General features: G+C 56.1%; 3 protein-coding genes across 3 annotated transcripts in view; 2 read left to right on the forward strand and 1 right to left on the reverse strand.

Moving 5' to 3' along the window:
* Window positions 1-2,815, reverse strand: part of CCDC22 (coiled-coil domain containing 22) — a 32,879-nt gene extending 30,064 nt beyond the window's left edge. The window contains 2 exon segments of the mRNA XM_066570244.1: window positions 337-514; window positions 2,706-2,815. Coding sequence (XP_066426341.1) covers window positions 337-514; window positions 2,706-2,755 — 228 coding nt within the window. The 5' untranslated portion in view covers window positions 2,756-2,815.
* A 3,815-nt stretch (window positions 2,816-6,630) lies between these two features.
* CACNA1F (calcium voltage-gated channel subunit alpha1 F) overlaps window positions 6,631-19,236 on the forward strand; it is a 39,353-nt gene continuing 26,747 nt past the window's right edge. Inside the window, 8 exon segments of the mRNA XM_066570298.1 lie at window positions 6,631-6,658; window positions 7,821-8,055; window positions 9,085-9,190; window positions 11,457-11,596; window positions 11,690-11,832; window positions 12,989-13,141; window positions 15,124-15,320; window positions 18,345-18,448. Of these exon segments, the coding sequence (XP_066426395.1) occupies window positions 6,631-6,658; window positions 7,821-8,055; window positions 9,085-9,190; window positions 11,457-11,596; window positions 11,690-11,832; window positions 12,989-13,141; window positions 15,124-15,320; window positions 18,345-18,448 (1,106 nt within the window).
* On the forward strand, window positions 11,940-12,314 carry LOC136570139 (uncharacterized; the record flags this gene model as incomplete). The annotated part of the gene is made up of 2 exons (XM_066570590.1): window positions 11,940-12,029; window positions 12,267-12,314. Coding segments are annotated over 2 exons (138 nt in total), but the record flags the coding sequence as incomplete, so codon positions are not given.

Consider the following 19,236-nt stretch of genomic DNA (forward strand, 5'->3'; position numbering starts at 1 on the left):
ACCCCCAATTCATTCACACCGACCCCCAGCCCCCCCAAACCAACCCTCAGCTCCCCCCAAACCACCCCCAATTCATTCAAACCGACCCCCAGCCCCCCCAAACCAACCCCCCAGCTCCCCAAAACCACCCCAAATTCATTAAAACCAACCCCCACTGCCCCAAACCAACCCCCAGACCCCAAAACCACCCCCAATTCATTCAAACCGACCCCCAGCCCCCCCAAACCAACCCTCAGCTCCCCCCAAACCACCCCAGAGAGCGCTGAGCCGGGGGGAGCCCCGTTTTGTTCGGGGTGTTTTTTTGGTTTGTTCGTGTTTTGGGGTGTTCGGGGGTACCTGGCAGGCCGAGGCCAGCTCGGAGGCGAGGCGGAAGCGGGCGGAGATGCCCGGGGGCAGCGCCGGGCTCAGGGCAGCGCCCAGCGCGGGGCTGACGGCGCGGAGGCAGCGAACGGCGGCGGCCACCACCAGCTCCGGGCTCAGGTCCCGCACGCTCTGAACCTCGGGGGGCACCGCCCTGGGGAGCCCCAACATCATCACGGACCCCAAAATTCATCACGGACCCGCAAAACCATCACAGACCCCCAAAAAATCCCCAAAACAGACCCCCAAAATCATCACAGACCCCCAAAATCATCATAGACCCGCAAAACCATCACAGACCCCCAACATCATCACGGACCCCAAAAATCATCACGGACCCACAAAATTCATCATAGACCCCCAAAATTCATCATAGACCCGCAACATCATCATAGACCCGCAAAACCATCACAGACCCCCAAAAAAATCCCCAAAACAGACCCCCAAAATCATCACAGACCCCCAAAATCATCATAGACCCCCAAAATTCATCATAGACCCGCAACATCATCACGGACCCCAAAAATCATCACGGACCCCCAAAATTCATCACGGACCCGCAAAATTCATCATAGACCCCAAAATCATCATAGACCCCCAACATCATCATAGACCCGCAAAACCATCACAGACCCCAAAAAATCCCCAAAACAGCCCCCCAAAATCATCACAGACCCCAAAATCATCATAGACCCGCAACATCATCACGGACCCCCAAAATTCATCATAGACCCGCAACATCATCACGGACCCCCAACATCATCACGGACCCCAAAATCATCACGGACCCCAAAATTCATCACGGACCCGCAAAATTCATCATAGACCCCAAAATCATCATAGACCCCCAACATCATCACGGACCCCAAAATCATCACAGACCCCAAAATCATCACGGACCCCCAAAATTCATCATAGACCTGCAACATCATCACGGACGCCAAAAATCATCACGGACCCGCAAAACCATCACAGACCCCCAAAAAATCCCCAAAACAGACCCCCAAAATCATCACAGACCCCCAAAATCATCATAGACCCCCAAAATCATCACAGACCCCCAAAATCATCATAGACCCGCAACATCATCACGGACCCCAAAAATCCCCAAAACAGACGCCCAAAATCATCACAGACCCCCAAAATCATCACAGACCCCAAAATCATCATAGACCCGCAACATCATCACGGACCCCAAAAAATCATCATAGACCCCCAAAAATCCCAAAAACAGCCCCCCAAAATCATCACGGACCCCAAAATAATCATAGACCCCCAACATCATTACAGCTCCCCAACATCATCACAGACCAAAAAAATCATCACAGCCCCGCAAAACCATCACAGACCCCCAAAAAATCCCCAAAACAGCCCCCCAACATCATCACAGACCCCAAAAATACCCAAAACAGCCCCCAAAAATCATCACAGACCCCCAACATCATCACAGACCCCAAAAGTCATCACAGACCCCAAAAGTCATCACAGACCCCCAAAAATCCCCAAAACAGCCCCCCAAAATCACCAAAACGGCCCCCAAAAATCCCCAAAACGGCCCCCAAAGACCCCCAAAACAGCGCCTAAAAAATCCCCAAAAAAGCCCCTAAAAATCCTCAGAACAGCTCCCAAAGTCTACAGAACAGTCCCCCGAAAACCGCAACACAACCCCCCAAAGTCCCCCCCAAAACAGCCCTCAAAAATGCCCAAAACAGCCCCCAAAAATGCCCCAAACTGCCCCCCAAAAGTCCCCAAAACAACCCCTAAAACACCCAAAACAGTTCCGTAAAAATCCCCCAAAACAGTCCCCCAAAAAACGCCAAAACAGCCCCCAAAAATCCCCAAAACTGTCCCCCAAAAGTCCCCAAAATAGCTCCTAAAAACACCCAAAACAGTCCCACAGAAACCCCCCAAAAATTCCCCCCAAAAGTCCCCAAAACAGCCCCAAAACAGCCCCCAAAACCCCCAAAACAGCCCCTAAAAAATCCCCAAACAGCCCCCCCAAAAAAGCCCCCCCAAAATCCCCCAAATATTCACTCAGCCCCCCCCAATTCTCTCAGGACCCCCAGAGCCTCTGCAGGGACCCCCACCCAAATTCCTCGGGGTTTTCTCAGTGCCCCCCCCCAAATCCCCCCCGAGGGACCCCCAATATCCACTCAGCCCCCCCCAATTCGCTCAGGACCCCCACCCAAATTCCTTGGGGTGTTCCCAGTGACCCCCCCAACCTCCATGGGGGTGTCTCTCTGTCCTTCCACAGCCCCCCCCTCACAGACTCCCCAAATTCCTCAGTGCCCCCCCCCCCCGGAGCCCCCCAACCACCCAAACCCCCCCATTCCCGCCCCACTCACGTCCCCGCCTGGCGCAGGGAGTGGATCAGGATCTTGTCCACCTCCTCCATGGCTGGGGGGGTCGGGGGGATCCCCAAATTCTGAGGGGGGGAGAAAATTTGGGGAGATTTGTGGGGGGGGGCTCCCTCACAGAGAGCGCGGCCGCCGCTCACGTGAGGGGAAAGGGGCGGGGCGGTGCCCTCGGGGCACGATGGGGGTTGTAGGCTGTGGCGGCGGAACCGCGGGGCATGACGGGAGTTGTAGGCGAAGCATGACGGGAGTTGTAGGCAGCGGTGGCGGAGCATGATGGGAGTTGTAGACCCCGGTGCGGAGCATGATGGGAGTTGTAGGCGGCGGTGGCAGAGCGTGACGGGGATTGTAGGCGGCGGCGTGTGGCAGGAAAAGGCGGGAAAAGGTGGGAAAATGGCGAGCGGGGAGGCGTGAGGGGATGGAGCTTGTGGGGAATGTGAGGGGAAGGAATGGGCACCCAGCAGGTGTCTGAGGGGAAAACGGTGCCCGTGAGGGGTGGGAGAGCGGGAATTGCTGCCTGTGGGGTGTGAGGGGAAGCGGAAGGGGGAGATGGAGGCCGTGAGGGCGGTGGGGGAATGGAACCTGTGGGGGGCAGCTGAGGGGAGGAACGTGTGAGGGGAGGATGTGGCACCTGGGGACATGTTTAGGGTGGCCTTGGCGGTGCGGAAGGAACGATGGGAATTGATGGCTTTGAGGGTTTTTCCCGACCTGAATAATTCTGTGATTTTGTACAAGCGGCACCTGCAGGGCCTGAGGGAGAAAGGGCGCAGGTCTGGTGATGCTGTGACACCCGTGGGGCATGATGGGAGTTGTAGGCGGCAGCGTGTGGCGGCAAAGTGCAGGAAAATGGCGGGCGTTGGCCGTGAGGGGATGGAGCCTGTGGGCAGGAATGTGAGGAGAAGGAATGGATTCCCACATGTGTCCAGCGCTGTAATAAACACACCAGCTTTACAACTTTCACAAAAATTGTGGAGTTTTGTTTATCTCCACAAAACATTGTAGGCAGCAATGGCGGGGCATGACAGGAGTTGTAGGCACAGGTGGCGGAACCGCGAGGCACGATGGGAGTGGTAGGCCCCAGTGGTAGAGCATGATGGGAGTTGTAGGTGGAGCATGATGGGAGTTGTAGGCCTCAGTGGCAGAACATGATGGGAGTTGTAGGCCCCTGTGGTGGAGCATGATGGGAGTTGTAGGCGGAGCATGATGGGAGTTGTAGGCCTCAGTGGTGGTGCATGACGGGAGTTGTAGGCCTCAGTGGTGGAGCATGATGGGAGTTGTAGGCCCCAGTGGCAGAGCATGATGGGAGTTGTAGGCAGTGGTGGCCGTGCATGATGGGAGTTGTAGGCGAAGCATGACCCGAGTTGTAGGCCCCAGTGGCGGAGCATGACGGGAGTTGTAGGCCTCTGTGGCGGAGCATGATGGGAGTTGTAGGCCTCAGTGGCAGAGCATGATGGGAGTTGTAGGCGGAGCATGACGGGAGTTGTAGGCAGCGGTGGTGGAGCATGATGGGAGTTGTAGGCCTCTGTGGTGGAGCATGATGGGAGTTGTAGATGGAGCATGATGGGAGTTGTAGGCCTCTGTGGTGGAGCATGATGGGAGTTGTAGGCAGCAGTGGCAGAGCATGATGGGAGTTGTAGGCCTCAGTGGCGGTGCATGACGGGAGTTGTAGGCGGAGCATGATGGGAGTTGTAGGCCCCAGTGGCGGAGCATGATGGGAGTTGTAGGCCCCAGTGGCGGAGCATGATGGGAGTTGTAGGCCTCAGTGGCAGAGCATGATGGGAGTTGTAGGCCTCAGTGGCAGAGCATGGCAGGAGTTGTTGAGGCAGGGCGGAAATTTTCCAAGGTAGAAAAAATCCATTTTAATTTAGGCGGAACGCAGATTTTTGAGTTAAGTCTGTAGCTTGCTGTTCAGTCTGGCTGCCATTGTTATAAATAAGAAGCTTGACTAGGCCAATATCCCCGCAGCACTCAATTAATTAATTAACGTGGTAAAGTTTGAGCAATACAGCGCTGGGTACAGTGGGGGAAGTTTTCCCTCCAACTGCACACTGATAATTGAGGGTTACAGGTATTTATAGGGGTGCTCATCCGCTTTCTCAGCAGTTTCTATTCCCAATTTTTACCTCACAATTCTATACCCTATTGTGATTTTAGTTTTTCTCAGGACGTATCCCAAAAGGAGGGTCCCAGATGGTGCTGGTCTGGTTTCTGAAAGAAGAAAGACAAATCCCAGATGTGGATCCACCTTTTAATTCCACGGATTATAAATCTCACAGCAGTGATGTCCAGCTTCCCTTTGGTGGAAACCAGAAATCCTTGAGGTGATGCTCATCTTCCTTTCTCAAACTGCTTTTCTCTGCTTTACTAAAGGGTGAGATAAACAAATTTCCTTTATAAATATATTCCAAATTATGTTCTAAAATTATGCTTCCAAAGGTTTTTATTGCAGAGCCCTTTAAGGATTAACTGCAAGCAAAAAGCAACATCCAATTGTGCTCCTATTTTTTTACAACCATTTTATTGCTCTTTAACTCTTAACATTTTGAAAACCAGCCATGGGCGCTTTCCACACACCTGTCCCCACCCCCTCTCACCTGTCCCCACTGGCCCCTCCCCCCTCTCTTGTCCCCAGCCCCTCCCCCCCTCCTCCCCCGTTCCCGGTCACGTGTCCAGCGCTGCCCCCCCCACCCCTCCCCTCCCCCCTCCCCGTTAATCCCCGTTAATCCCCGGCCGGGACGAGCCGGGACCGAGCCCTGGGGAGGCCGGGGAGAGACCCCCGAGCCCACCGACCCTGACCCCAAAATACCCCTGAGACCCCCGAGCCCACCGACCCTGACCCCAAAATACCCCTGAGACCCCCGAGCCCACCGACCCTACCGACCCTGACCCCAAAATACCCCTGAGACCCCCGAGCCCACCGACCCTGACCCCAAAATACCCCTGAGACCCCCGAGCCCACCGACCCTGACCCCAAAACACCCCTGAGACCCCCGAGCCCACCGACCCTGACCCCAAAACACCCCTGAGACCCCCGAGCCCACCGACCCTGACCCCAAAATACCCCTGAGACCCCCGAGCCCACCGACCCTGACCCCAAAATACCCCTGAGACCCCCGAGCCCAACGACCCTGACCCACCCTGAGACCCCAAAATACCCCTGAGACCCCCTGAGCTCCCTAAACACCCCCGGACCCCCTAAATACCCCCTGAACCCCCCTAAATACCCCCTGAGCTCCCTAAATACTCCCGAGACCCCCTAAATACCCCTGAGCTCCCTAAACACCCCTGGACCCCCGTACCCACCGACCCTGAACCCCCCTGAGCCCCCTGAATACCCCTAAATTCCCCCTGAACCCCCCTAAATACCCCCGAACACCCCTGACCCCCCCTGAGTGCCCTAAACACCCCCTGAAACCTCCTAAATACCCCCAAACACCCCGAAATACCACCCGAACCCCTCCCTGAGGCCCCCGAATACTCCTGAGCCCCCCTAAATACCCCTGAACCCCCTAAACATCCTCTGAACCCCCCAAACACCCCCCCGACCACCCTAAACACCCCCTGAACCCCCTAAATCCCCCCTGAACCCTCCTAAACACCCCCAAACACCCCCTGGCCCCCCTAAACACCCCCAAACACCCCCTAAGCCATCTAAATACCCCCTGACCCCCCTAAATACCCCCCGACCCCCCCTAAATCCCCCCTGAACCCCCCCAAATACCCTTAAACACCCCCTGACCCCCCTAAACACCCCCCAAACACACCCGGACCCCCCAAATCCCCCCCAATTCCCCCCCCCCATGATCCCAAATCCCAACAGACCCCACAAATCCCCTTGAAAATCCTTTGGACCCCCCCACCCCCACCCCAGCGTACCCCAAAACCTCCCGGACCCCCCCAAACCCCCCTGCCCAAAATGTCAGAGTCAGAGGAGAACGGAGAGGGTGAGTCTGGGGGGGCCCTGAGGGTTTTGGGGGGGTCCCTGGGGGGTTTGGGGGTGTCCGAAAAGGTTTGGGGGGTCCAGAAAGATTTAGGGGTGTCCATAAAGTCTTGGGGGGGGTCCAGAAGGGTTTGGGGGTCTGGAAAGGTTTGGGGGGGTCCGGAAAGATTTGGGGGGTTCGGAAAGGTTTGGGGGGGTCCAGGAAGGTTTGGGGGTGTCCATAAAGGTTTGGGGGGGGGGGTCCCTGAGTGTTTTGGGGGGGGGGGTCCCTGAGTGTTTTGGTGGAGTCCATAAAGGTTTGGGGGGCTCCGTAAAGATTTGGGAGAGTCCCGAAAGATTTGGTGGGGTCCAGAAAAATTTGAGGGGGTCCATAAAGATTTGGGGGGTTCGAAAAGGCTTGGAGGGGTCCAGAAGGGTTTTGGGGGGGTCCGGAAAGGATTGGGGGGGGTCGGAAAGGTTTGGGGGTGTCCATAACGCTTTGGGGATGTCCATAACGATTCGGGGTGTCCATAACGATTTGGGGGTGTCCATAAATCTTTGGGGGTGTCCATAAAGATTCGGGGGTGTCCATAAAGATTGGGGGGCTCCATAAAGATTTGGGGGTGGGTCCATAACGATTCGGGGGTGTCCATAACGCTCTGGGGTGTCCGTAACGATTCGGGGTGTCCATAAAGATTTGGGGGGCTCTATAACGCTTTGGGGTGTCCATAACGATTCGGGATATCCATAAAGATTTGGGGGGCTCCATAACGATTCGGGGTGTCCATAACGCTTTGGGGGTGTCCATAACGCTTTTGGGGTGTCCATAACGCTTTGGGGGTGTCCATAACGCTTCGGGGTGTCCGTAACGATTCGGGGTGTCCATAACGCTTTGGGGTGTCCATAACGATTCGGGGTGTCCATAACGCTTTGGGGTGTCCATAAGGATTCGGGGTGTCCATAACGATTCGGGGTGTCCATAACGATTCGGGGGGGGGGGTCCGGGGGTGTCCATAACGATTCGGGGGTGTCCATAACGATTCGGGGCGTCCGTAACGATTCGGGGGTGTCCATAACGCTTTGGGGTGTCCGTAACGCTTTGGGGGTGTCCATAACGATTCGGGGGGGGATCCGGGGGTGTCCATAACGATTCGGGGCTGTCCCTGAGCACCCACTCCCCTCCCCAGGGCCCCCCAAGGATTTGTCCCCCTTGGCCGAGGCCCTGGCGCAGCCCCTGGGCTGGGGGGGCTCCGGGGGGGCTGCGGGGACCCCCCCGGGGCAGCAGCGGCAGCGCCGCCCCCCCCACCCCAAGCACAAAGCCCAGGGGGGCTCCGGGGGCGTCCATCGCTCCCCCCGCGCCCTCTTCTGCCTCCGCCTCAACAACCCCGTCAGGAGGGCGGCCATCAGCATCGTGGAGTGGAAGTGAGGGGGTTTGGGGGGGATTTGGGGGTTTGGGGGGGTTTGAGGGGGTCTGGGGGAGGCCATCAGCATCGTGGAGTGGAAGTGAGGGGGTTTGGGGGGATTTGGGGGTTTGGGGGGGTCTATGGGGTCTGGGGGCGGCCATCAGCATCGTGGAGTGGAAGTGAGGGGGTTTGGGGGGGATTTGGGGGTTTGGGGGGGTCTGGGGGTGGCCATCGGCATCGTGGAGTGGAAGTGAGGGGGTTTGGGGGGGATTTGAGGGTTTGGGGGGGTCTATGGGGTCTGGGGATGGCCATCAGCATCGTGGAGTGGAAGTGAGGGGGTTTGGGGGCGTTTGGGGGGTCTGGGGGGGTTTGAGGGGGTCTGGGGGAGGCCATCGGCATCGTGGAGTGGAAGTGAGGGGGGTTTGGGGGGGATTTGGGGGTTTGGGGGGGTCTGGGGGCGGCCATCGGCATCGTGGAGTAGAAGTGAGGGGGGTCTGGGGGGATTTGGGGGGGTCTGGGGGGGTCTATGGGGTCAGGGGGGTCTGGGGTCTCAGTGGGGTCTGGGGGAGGCCATCAGCATCGTGGAGTGGAAGTGAGGGGGTTTGGGGGGGATTTGGGGGTTTGGGGGGGTCTATGGGGTTTGGGGGCGGCCATCAGCATCGTGGAGTGGAAGTGAGGGGGTTTGGGGGTCTGGGGGGGTTTGGGGGGCTCTATGGGGTCGGGGGGGTCTGGGGGCGGCCATCAGCATCGTGGAGTGGAAGTGAGGGGGTCTGGGGGGATTTGGGGGGGTCTGGGGGGGTCTATGGGGTCGGGGGGGTCTGGGGTCTCAGTGGGATCTGGGGGCGGCCATCAGCATCGTGGAGTGGAAGTGAGGGGGTTTGGGGGGGATTTGGGGGGGGTTTGAGGGTTTGGGGGGGTCTATGGGGTCTGGCAGGGTCTGGGGGCGGCCATCAGCATCGTGGAGTGGAAATGAGTGGGGGTCTGGGGGCTCTGGGGTCCTTGTGGACCCCTCCCCACACCCGGTGCCCCCCCCCCCGTTTCCCCCCAGACCCTTCGACATCCTCATCCTCGCCACCATCTTCGCCAACTGCGTGGCCCTGGGCGTCTACATCCCCTTCCCCGAGGACGACTCCAACGCCTCCAACCACAACCTGGTGAGACCCCAGACCCACCCGGGCACGGGGGGCGCCCCCAGACCCACCTGGGCACGGGCTGGGCACGGGGGGCTCCAATCAGAACCTGGTGAGAGACCCCAGACCCACCCGGGCACACGGGGCTCCAACCACAACCTGGTGAGACCCCAGACCCACCCGGGCACGGGGGGCTCCAATCAGAACCTGGTGAGACCCCAGACCCACCTGGGCACGGGGGGCGCCCCCAGACCCACCTGGGCACGGGCTGGGCACGGGGGGCTCCAACCACAACCTGGTGAGACCCCAGACCCACCCGGGACGGGGGGCGCCCCCAGACCCACCCGGGCACGCGGGGCTCCAATCAGAACCTGGTGAGAGACCCCAGACCCACCTGGGCACAGAGGGCACCCCCAGACCCACCCGGGCACGGAGAGCTTCAACCACAACCTGGTGAGACCCCAGACCCACCTGGGCACGGGGGGCTCCAATCAGAACCTGGTGAGGGACCCCAGACCCACCTGGGCATGGGCTGGGCACAGGGGGCTCCAACCACGCCCTGGTGAGACCCCAGACCCACCTGGGCACGGGGGGCTCCAACCACGCCCTGGTGAGACCCCAGACCCACCTGGGCACGGGGGGCACCCCCAGACCCACCTGGGCACGGGGGGCACCCCCAGACCCACCCGGGCACGGAGGGCACCCCCAGACCCACCCGGGAACTGCCCCGGGGGCTTCATTGGGTGCTGGGAAAGAAGGGGGGGTCACCCACCCTGGACCCCTGGGCTGGGGGTGACACCATAGGGAGGTGACAGAGGGTGACACCCTGGGGAGGTGACAGAGGCTGTGGGGACACGGGGATGGGGGTGACACCCCAGAGGGTGGCACCGTGGGGTGGCAGCGGCTGTGGAGACCCTGGGGTCTCTGTGACACCCTGGGGAGGTGACAGAGGCTGTGGGGACACGGGGATGGGGGTGACACCCCAGAGAGTGGCACCGTGGGGTGGCCGGGACTGTGGGATGGAGGTGACACCGTGGAGAGGTGACAGAGGGTGGCACCATGGGGTGGCAGAGGCTGTGGGGACCCGGGGGTGGAGGTGACACCTTGAGGAGGTGACAGAGGCTGTGGGGACCCGGGGGTGGGGCTGTCCCCGTGCCACACGTGTCCCCTGTGCTGATGTGTCCCTGTGTCACCCGCCCGTGCCACTGCCTTAATCTGCTTTGTCACCTAATCCCGGCTGAGCCGCCCCAGTCACCCACAAAGGGGACACTGGGAGGGGACTGGGGGGGGCCCAGTGTCCCTTGTCACCCTGAGGGGGGGGACAATGGGGCAGGACACCCCAAATGTCTCATCTGGTGAGGCCCCAAAGGAAGGGATGGTGTCCCCAAATGTCCCAAAGTGTTCCTGTCCCTTGTCCCCAAAGGGAAGGGGACACTGGGAGGGGCTGAGGGGACAGAGAGGTCCTGAAATGTCCTCCTGGAGAAGGGGTCAGGGTGTCAGGGGGTCCCCAAAAGGGGAAGGGGACACTGGGTGACCCCAAAAGGAGAAGGGGACACTGGGAGGGGCTCAGGGGGTCCCCGAGTGTCCTTGTCCCCAAAGGGAAGGGGATGCAAGGGGGGGGTCCCTGTCTCTTGTCCCCAAAAAGGGACAAATGTCCCTGTGCCATCCCTCAGGAGAAGGGGGTGCTGGGGAGGGGGAACCCCAAATGTCCCCAGGGTGGAGGGGTCAGTGAGGGTCCTCAAAAGGGGACACTGAGCAATGAGGGGACAGAAATGTCCTGAAATGTCCTCCTGGAGAAGGGGTCAGGGTGACCCCAAAAGGGAAGGGGACACTGGGTGACCCCATAACCCCCTCACTCATGGGTTGCTGACCCCACCCTGCCCATTTTGCCCCACCAGGAGCAGGTGGAGAATGAGATGTTCCTCATCATCCTCATGGTGGAGCAATGAGGGGATGGAGATGTCCTCCTGGAGAAGGGGTCAGGGTGTCCCCAAAAGGGAAAGGGGACACTGGGTGACCCCAAAAGTGGAAGGGGACACTGGGTGACCCCATAACCCCCTGACTCATGGGTTGCTGACCCCCCCTGCCCATTTTGCCCCCTCAGGAGCAGGTGGAGAATGAGATGTTCCTCATCATCTTCACAGTGGAACAATGAGGGGGTGGAGATGTCCTGAAATGTCCTCCTGGAGAAGGGGTCAGGGTGTCCCCAAAAGGGAAAGGGGACACTGGGTGACCCCATAACCCCCTGACTCATGGGTTGCTGACCCCCCCGCCCATTTTGCCCCCTCAGGAGCAGGTGGAGTACGTGTTCCTCATCATCTTCACCGTGGAGACCTTCCTGAAGATCATCGCCTACGGGCTGGTGCTCCACCCCAGCGCCTACATCCGCAACGGCTGGAACCTGCTGGACTTCGTCATCGTCATCGTCGGGTCCGGGCCGCCGCTCTGGGGGACACGGGGGGGACACAACCCCGGGGGTGAGGTGGCCCCCGGAGCTCTGTGACCTCCTGGTGTCCCCCGCAGGCTGTTCAGCGTCATCCTGGAGCAGGTGTCCCACAAGCCGGGGGACGCCCACCACATGAGCGGCAAGCCGGGCGGATTCGATGTCAAGGCCCTTCGCGCCTTCCGCGTCCTGCGCCCGCTGCGCCTCGTCTCCGGCGTCCCCAGTGAGACCCGAGGGGGACAAATTCGGGGGGTTTGGGGTCTCCCATCAGCTTCTTCTCCATCAGCTTCTTCTCCTTCAGCTTCTTCTCCATCAGCTTCTTCTCCATCAGCTCCTTCTCCATCAGCTCCTTCTCCATCAGCTTCTTCTCCATCAGCTCCTTCTCCATCAGCTTCTTCTCCATCAGCTTCTTCTCCATCTTCTTCTCCTTCAGCTTCTTCTCCATCAGCTTCTCCTCCTTCAGCTTCTCCATCAGCTTCTCCATCAGCTTCTCCATCAGCTTCTTCTCCATCAGCTTCTTCTCCATCAGCTCCTTCTCCATCAGCTTCTTCTCCATCTGCTCCTTCTCCTCCTTCATCTTCTCCTCCTTCATCTTCTTCTCCATCAGCTTCTCCTCCTTCTGCTTCTTCTCCATCAGCTTCTTCTCCATCAGCTTCTTCTCCATCAGCTTCTTCTCCATCAGCTTCTTCTCCATCTGCTCCTTCTCCATCTGCTCCTTCTCCTCCTTCATCTTCTTCTCCATCAGCTCCTTCTCCTTCAGCTCCTTCTCCATCAGCTTCTCCTCCTTCTGCTTCTTCTCCATCAGCTTCTTCTCCATCTTCTTCTCCATCAGCTCCTTCTCCATCAGCTTCTCCTCCTTCTGCTTCTTCTCCATCAGCTTCTTCTCCATCTTCTTCTCCATCAGCTCCTTCTCCATCAGCTTCTTCTCCATCAGCTTCTCCTCCTTCAGCTTATTCTCCATCTGCTTCTTCTCCTTCAGCTTCTCCTCCTTCAGCTTCTTCTCCTTCAGCTTCTTCTCCATCTTCTTCTCCATCAGCTTCTTCTCCATCAGCTCCTTCTCCATCAGCTTCTTCTCCATCAGCTTCTTCTCCTTCAGCTTCTTCTCCATCTTCTTCTCCATCAGCTTCTTCTCCTTCAGCTTCTTCTCCATCTTCTTCTCCATCAGCTTCTTCTCCATCAGCTTCTCCTTCAGCTTCTTCTCCATCTTCTTCTCCATCAGCTTCTCCATCTTCTTCTCCATCTGCTTCTTCTCCTTCAGCTTCTCCATCTGCTTCTTCTCCTTCAGCTTCTCCTCCTTCAGCTTCTCCTTCAGCTTCTTCTCCATCAGCTTCTTCTCCATCAGCTTCTTCTCACCCCCCCTTTCCCCGTGTCCCCCCCAGGTCTCCACATCGTGCTCAACTCCATCATGAAGGCCATGGTGCCGCTGCTGCACATCGCGCTGCTCGTGCTCTTCGTCATCATCATCTACGCCATCATCGGCCTCGAGCTCTTCATCGGCCGCATGCACAAGACCTGCTTCTTCATCGGCTCCGGTGGGTGGGGTCACACCAGGCCTGGGACACCCCCAGATCTGGGGCACCCCCAGGGTCAGGGACAGCCCAAGGGTCTGGGGCACCCCCAAGGGTCAGGGACACCCCCAGATCTGGGGCACCCCCAGGGTCTGGGGCACCCCCAGGGTCAGGGACACCCCAAGGGTCTGGGACACCCCCAGATCTGGGGTACCCCAAGGGTCAGGGACAGCCCAAGGGTCTGGGGCACCCCCAAGGGTCAGGGACACCCCCAGATCTGGGACACCCCAAGGGTCAGAGACACCCCCAGGGTCAGGGACACCCCAAGGGTCAGGGACACCCCCAGGGTCAGGGGCACCCCCAGGGTCAGGGGCACCCCAAGGGTCAGGGACACCCCAAGGGTCAGGGACACCCCCAGGGTCAGGGACACCCCCAGATCCGGGGCACCCCAGGGTCAGGGACACCCCAATGGTCAGGGACACCCCCAGGGTCAGGGGCACCCCCAGGGTCAGGGACACCCCAATGGTCTGGGACACCCCCAGGGTCAGGGGCACCCCCAGGGTCAGGGACACCCCAATGGTCTGGGACACCCCCAGATCTGGGGCACCCCTAGGGTCAGGGACACCCCAAGGGTCAGGGACACCCCAAGGGTCAGGGACACCCCCAGATCTGGGGCACCCCCAGGGTCAGGGACACCCCCAGATCTGGGGCACCCCCCCGAGTCCCCCTCAGTGATCCCCGGGTGCTCCAGGTCAGGGATTGGGATCCTCACACTGAGGACACCACACCCCAAAAATCCTGAGACCCCCACAGCGGGGACAGGAATTTTCAGCAGGGACAGGAATTTTATCAAGAACACGAATTTTAGCAGGAGCAGGAATTTCCAACAAGAATTTTCAGCAAGGGGAATTTCGAGCAGGAATTTCGAGCAGGAATTTTGAGCAGGAACAGAATTTTTAACAGGAATTTTGAGCAGCAAGGGGAATTTTGAGCAGGAATTTCGAGCAGGAATTTTGAGCAGGAATTTTGAGCAGGAATTTCGAGCAGGAATTTTGAGCAGGAATTTTCAGCAGGGACAGGAATTTCGAGCAGGAATTTTGAGCAGGAAGGGGAATTTTGAGCAGGAATTTTGAGCAGGAATTTCGAGCAGGAATTTCGAGCAGGAATTTCAAGCAGGAATTTTGAGCAGGGACAGGAATTTTGAGCAGGGACGGGAATTTCGAGCAGGAAGGGGAATTTTGAGCGGGAATTTTGAGCAGGAATTTTGAGCAGGAATTTCGAGCAGGAATTTCGAGCAGGAACGGGAATTTTGAGCAGGAAGGGGAATTTTGAGCAGGAATTTTGAGCAGGAATTTTGAGCAGCAAGGGGAATTTCGAGCAGGAATTTCAGGCAGGAATTTTGAGCAGGAATGGGAATTTTGAGCGGGAATTTTGAGCAGGAATGGGAATTTCGAGCAGGAATTTCGAGCAGGAATTTTGAACAGGAAGGGGAATTTTGAGCGGGAATTTCGGGCAGGAATTTCGAGCAGGAATTTCGAGCAGGAATTTCGAGCAGGAATGGGAATTTTGAGCGGGAATTTCGAGCAGGAATTTTGAGCAGGAATGGGAATTTTGACCAGGAATTTTGAGCAGCAAGGGGAATTTTGAGCGGGAATTTCGAGCAGGAATTTTCAGCAGGGACAGGAATTTCGAGCAGGAATTTTGAGCCGGAATTTTGAGTAGCAAGGGGAATTTCAAGCAGGAATTTTGAGCAGGAATGGGAATTTTGAGCAGGAATTTTGAGCAGCAAGGGGATTTTTGAGCAGGAATTTTGAGCGGGAATTTCGAGCAGGAATTTTGAGCAGGAATGGGAATTTCGAGCAGCAGGAGCACCAATTTCCGCAAGGCCGAGGTTCCACCCGCACAGGGCCCAGGAATTCCCGGCAGCCTCAGGAGCCCGTTTGGGACACTCGGGGGGCCCCGCCCTGCCCGGGGCTGTCACCGGGGTCGCTGTCGCCTGTCCCCAGACCTGGAGTCCGAGGACGATCCCTCGCCGTGCGCCTTCTCGGGGCACGGCCGCGCCTGCCTGCAGAACAACACCGAGTGCCGCGGCCGCTGGGAGGGCCCCAACGGCGGCATCACCAACTTCGACAACTTCTTCTTCGCCATGCTCACCGTGTTCCAGTGCATCACCATGGAGGGCTGGACCGACGTGCTCTACTGGGTGAGAGCCCTGAGAGCCCCAAAACCCTTATGAACCATCCCTGAACTCCCACAAATCCAGTGCATCACCATGGAGGGATGGATGGATGTGCTCTACTGGGTGAGAGCCCCGAAATCACTGAGAGCCCCAAAATTCTCATATGAATCAGTGAGACCCCCGAAATTCTCATAAAAATCACTGAGACCCCCAAAATCCTCACATAAATCATTGGGACTCCCAAAATTCTCACATAAATCATTGAGAGCCCCCAAAATCCTCACATAAATAAATGAGATCCCCAAAATCCTCACACAAATCACTGAGACCCCCAAAATCCTTATAAACCATCCCTGAACTCCCACAAATCCAGTGCATCACCATGGAGGGATGGACCGATGTGCTCTACTGGGTGAGAGCCCCGAAATTCCCATAAAAATCAGTGAGACCCCCAAAATCCTTATAAACCATCCCCGAGTTCCCACAAATCCAGTGCATCACCATGGAGGGATGGATGGATGTGCTCTACTGGGTGAGAGCCCCGAAATCACTGAGAGCCCCAAAATTCTCATATGAATCAGTGAGACCCCCGAAATTCTCATAAAAATCACTGAGACCCCCAAAATCCAGGGCATCACCATGGAGGGATGGACGGATGTGCTCTACTGGGTGAGACCCCCCGAGAGCCCCCAAAATTCTCATAAAAATCAGTGAGACCCCCAAAATCCTCACACAAATCGCTGAGGTCCCAAAATCCTCACATAAATCATTGAGACCCCCAAAATTCTCACATAAATCATTGAGACCCCCCAAAATCATCAAAACACCCCTGAGCCCCCCAAAATCCTCACACAAATCACTGAGACCCCCAAAATCCTTATAAACCATCCCTGAACTCCCCCAAATCCAGTGCATCACCATGGAGGGATGGACAGACGTGCTCTACTGGGTGAGAGCCCCGAAATTCCCATAAAAATCAGTGAGACCCCCAAAATTCTCATATAAATCAGTGAGACCCCCAAAAATCATCATGCAAATCACTGAGACCCCCAAAATCCAGTGCATCACCATGGAGGGCTGGACCGATGTGCTCTACTGGGTGAGAGCCCTGAAATCACTGAGACCCCCAATATTCTCATAAAAATCACTGAGAGCCCATCAAATCATTGAGCTCCCTAAAATCCTCACATAAATCACTGAGCCCCCCCAAAATCCTCAGAACCCCTCCCTGAGACACCCCCAAATCCTCACATAAATCATTGAGACCCCCAAAATCCTCACACAAATCACTGAGACCCCCAAAATCCTTATAAACCATCCCTGAACTCCCCCAAATCCAGTGCATCACCATGGAGGGATGGACGGATGTGCTCTACTGGGTGAGAGCCCCAAAATTCCCATAAAAATCAGTGAGACCCCCAAAATTCTCATATAAATCACTGAGACCCCCAAAATCCAGTGCATCACTATGGAGGGCTGGACTGATGGGCTCTACTGGGTGAGACCCCCAAAATCACTGAGAGCCCCAAAATACTCACACAAATCACTGAGACCCCCAAAATCCTCACATAAATCATTGGGACTCCCAAAATTCTCACATAAATCATTGAGACCCCCAAAATTCTCATATAAACCATTGAGAGCCCCCCAAATCCTCATACAAATCACTGAGCCCCCCCAAAATCCTCATACAAATCACTGAGACCCCAAAATCCTCACATAAATCATTGAGACCCCCCAAATCCTCATACAAATCAGTGAGCCCCCCCAAAATCATCAAAACACCTCCCTGAGCCCCCCAAAATCCTCACACAAATCATTGAGACCCCCAAAATCCACATAAAAATCACTGAGCCCCCCCCAAAATCCTCAGAACCCCTCCCTGAAACCCCCAAAATCCTCATACAAATCACTGAGACCCCAAAATCCTCACATAAATTATTGATCCCCCCCCCGAAAATTCTCATAACCCTTTCCTGACCCCCCAAAATCCTCATACAAATAATTGAGACCCCCAAAATCCTCAGAACCCCTCCCTGAGACACCCCCAAAATTCTCACATAAATCATTGAGACCCCCAAAATCCTCATACAAATCACTGAGACCCCAAAATCCACATAAAAATCACTGAGTCCCCCCCAAATCCTCACATAAATCATTGAGACCCCCAAAATCCTCATACAAATACCTGAGCACCCCCCAAATCCTCACACAAATCACTGAGCCCCCCCAAAATCCTCATATAAATCATTGAGACCCCCCAAATTCTTAGAACTCCTTCCTGAGCCCCCCAAATCCTCACGCAAATTGCTGAGCCCCCCAAAATCCTCATATAAATCAATGAGACCCCCAAAATCCTCACAAAAATCCCTGAGCCCCCCCAAAATCCTCACACAGATAATTGAGACCCCCAAAATCCTCACACAAATCACTGAGCCCCCCCCAAATCCTCATATAAATGATTGAGAGCCCCCCAAATTCTCACATAAATCAATGAGACCCCCAAATCCTCACACAAATCATTGAGACCCCAAAATCCTCATATAAATCAATGAGACCCCCAAAATTCTCATTACCCCTTCCTAAGTCCCCCCAAATCCTCACACAAATCATTGAGACCCCCAAAATCCTCACAAAAATCACTGAGACCCCCAAAATCCTCATGACCTCTTCCTGAGCCTCCCAAAATTCTCATACAAATCAGTGAGACCCCAAAATTCTTACATAAATCACTGAGAGCCCACCAAATCATTGAGACCACCCAAAATCCTCACACAAGTCCCTGAGACCCCCAAAATCATCACATAAATCATTGAGATCCCCAAAATCCTCATAAAAATCACTGAGCCCCCCCAAAATCCTCACACAAATCCCTGAGCCCCCCCAAAATCCTCACACAAATCCGTGAGATCCCCAAAATCCACATAAAAATCCCTGAGCCCCCCCAAAATCCTCACACAAATCAATGAGCCCCCCCCAAAATCCTCCGAAAAATCCCTGATTTTTTTGGGGGGACCCCCCGTTCACCCCAATTTTGCCCCCCAACAGATGCAGGACGCCATGGGGCACGAGCTGCCCTGGATTTACTTCGTCAGCCTCGTCATCTTCGGCTCCTTCTTCGTCCTCAACCTCGTCCTGGGGGTGCTCAGCGGGTGAGGGGACACAAATCGGGGTTTTGGGGGATTTTCGGGGATTTTTTGGGATTTTTGGGGTTTTTTTTGGGGGGTCGCACCTTGGGATTTTTGGGATTTATTGGAATTTTTTGGGATTTTTTGAGGCATCACACCTTGGCATTTTTGGGAGATCACACTTTATAATTTTGGTGATTTTGGGGGATTTTTGGGGTTATTTGGGGGATCACACCTTGGCTTTTTTGGGGTTATTTGGGGGGGTCACACCTTGGCATTTTTGGCATTTTTTTAGGGGTCACACCTTGGCATTTTTGGGGGTGGGTCCGCCTTGGCATTTTTGGGATTTTTGGGGATTTTTTGGGGGGGGTCACACCTTGGCATTTTTGGGATTTTTTTGGGTGTCACACCTTGGCATTTTTGGGGATTTTTTGGGGATTTTTTTGGGATTTTTGGGGATTTTTTTTTTGGGGTCACACCTTGACATTTTTGAGGGCCACACCTCAGCATATTTGGGATTATTTGCGGGGTCACACTTTGGCATCTTTGAGATTTTTTGGGGGATCCCACCTTGGCATTTTTGAAGGCCACATCTTGACATTTTTGAGGGTCACACCTTGGCATTTTTGGGACTTTTGGGGGGTCACACCTTGGCATATTTGGGGGGTCACACCTCAGCATTTTTGGCTTTTTTTTGTGTGTCACACCTTTGCATTTTTGGGATTTTTGGGGGGGGTCGCACCTTGGCATTTTTGGTATTTTTGGGGGCATCACACCTTGGCATTTTTGGGATTTTTGGGGGCATCACACCT

This window comes from Molothrus aeneus, unplaced genomic scaffold (assembly GCF_037042795.1).
Source record: "Molothrus aeneus isolate 106 unplaced genomic scaffold, BPBGC_Maene_1.0 scaffold_30, whole genome shotgun sequence".
Lineage (NCBI taxonomy): Eukaryota > Metazoa > Chordata > Aves > Passeriformes > Icteridae > Molothrus > Molothrus aeneus.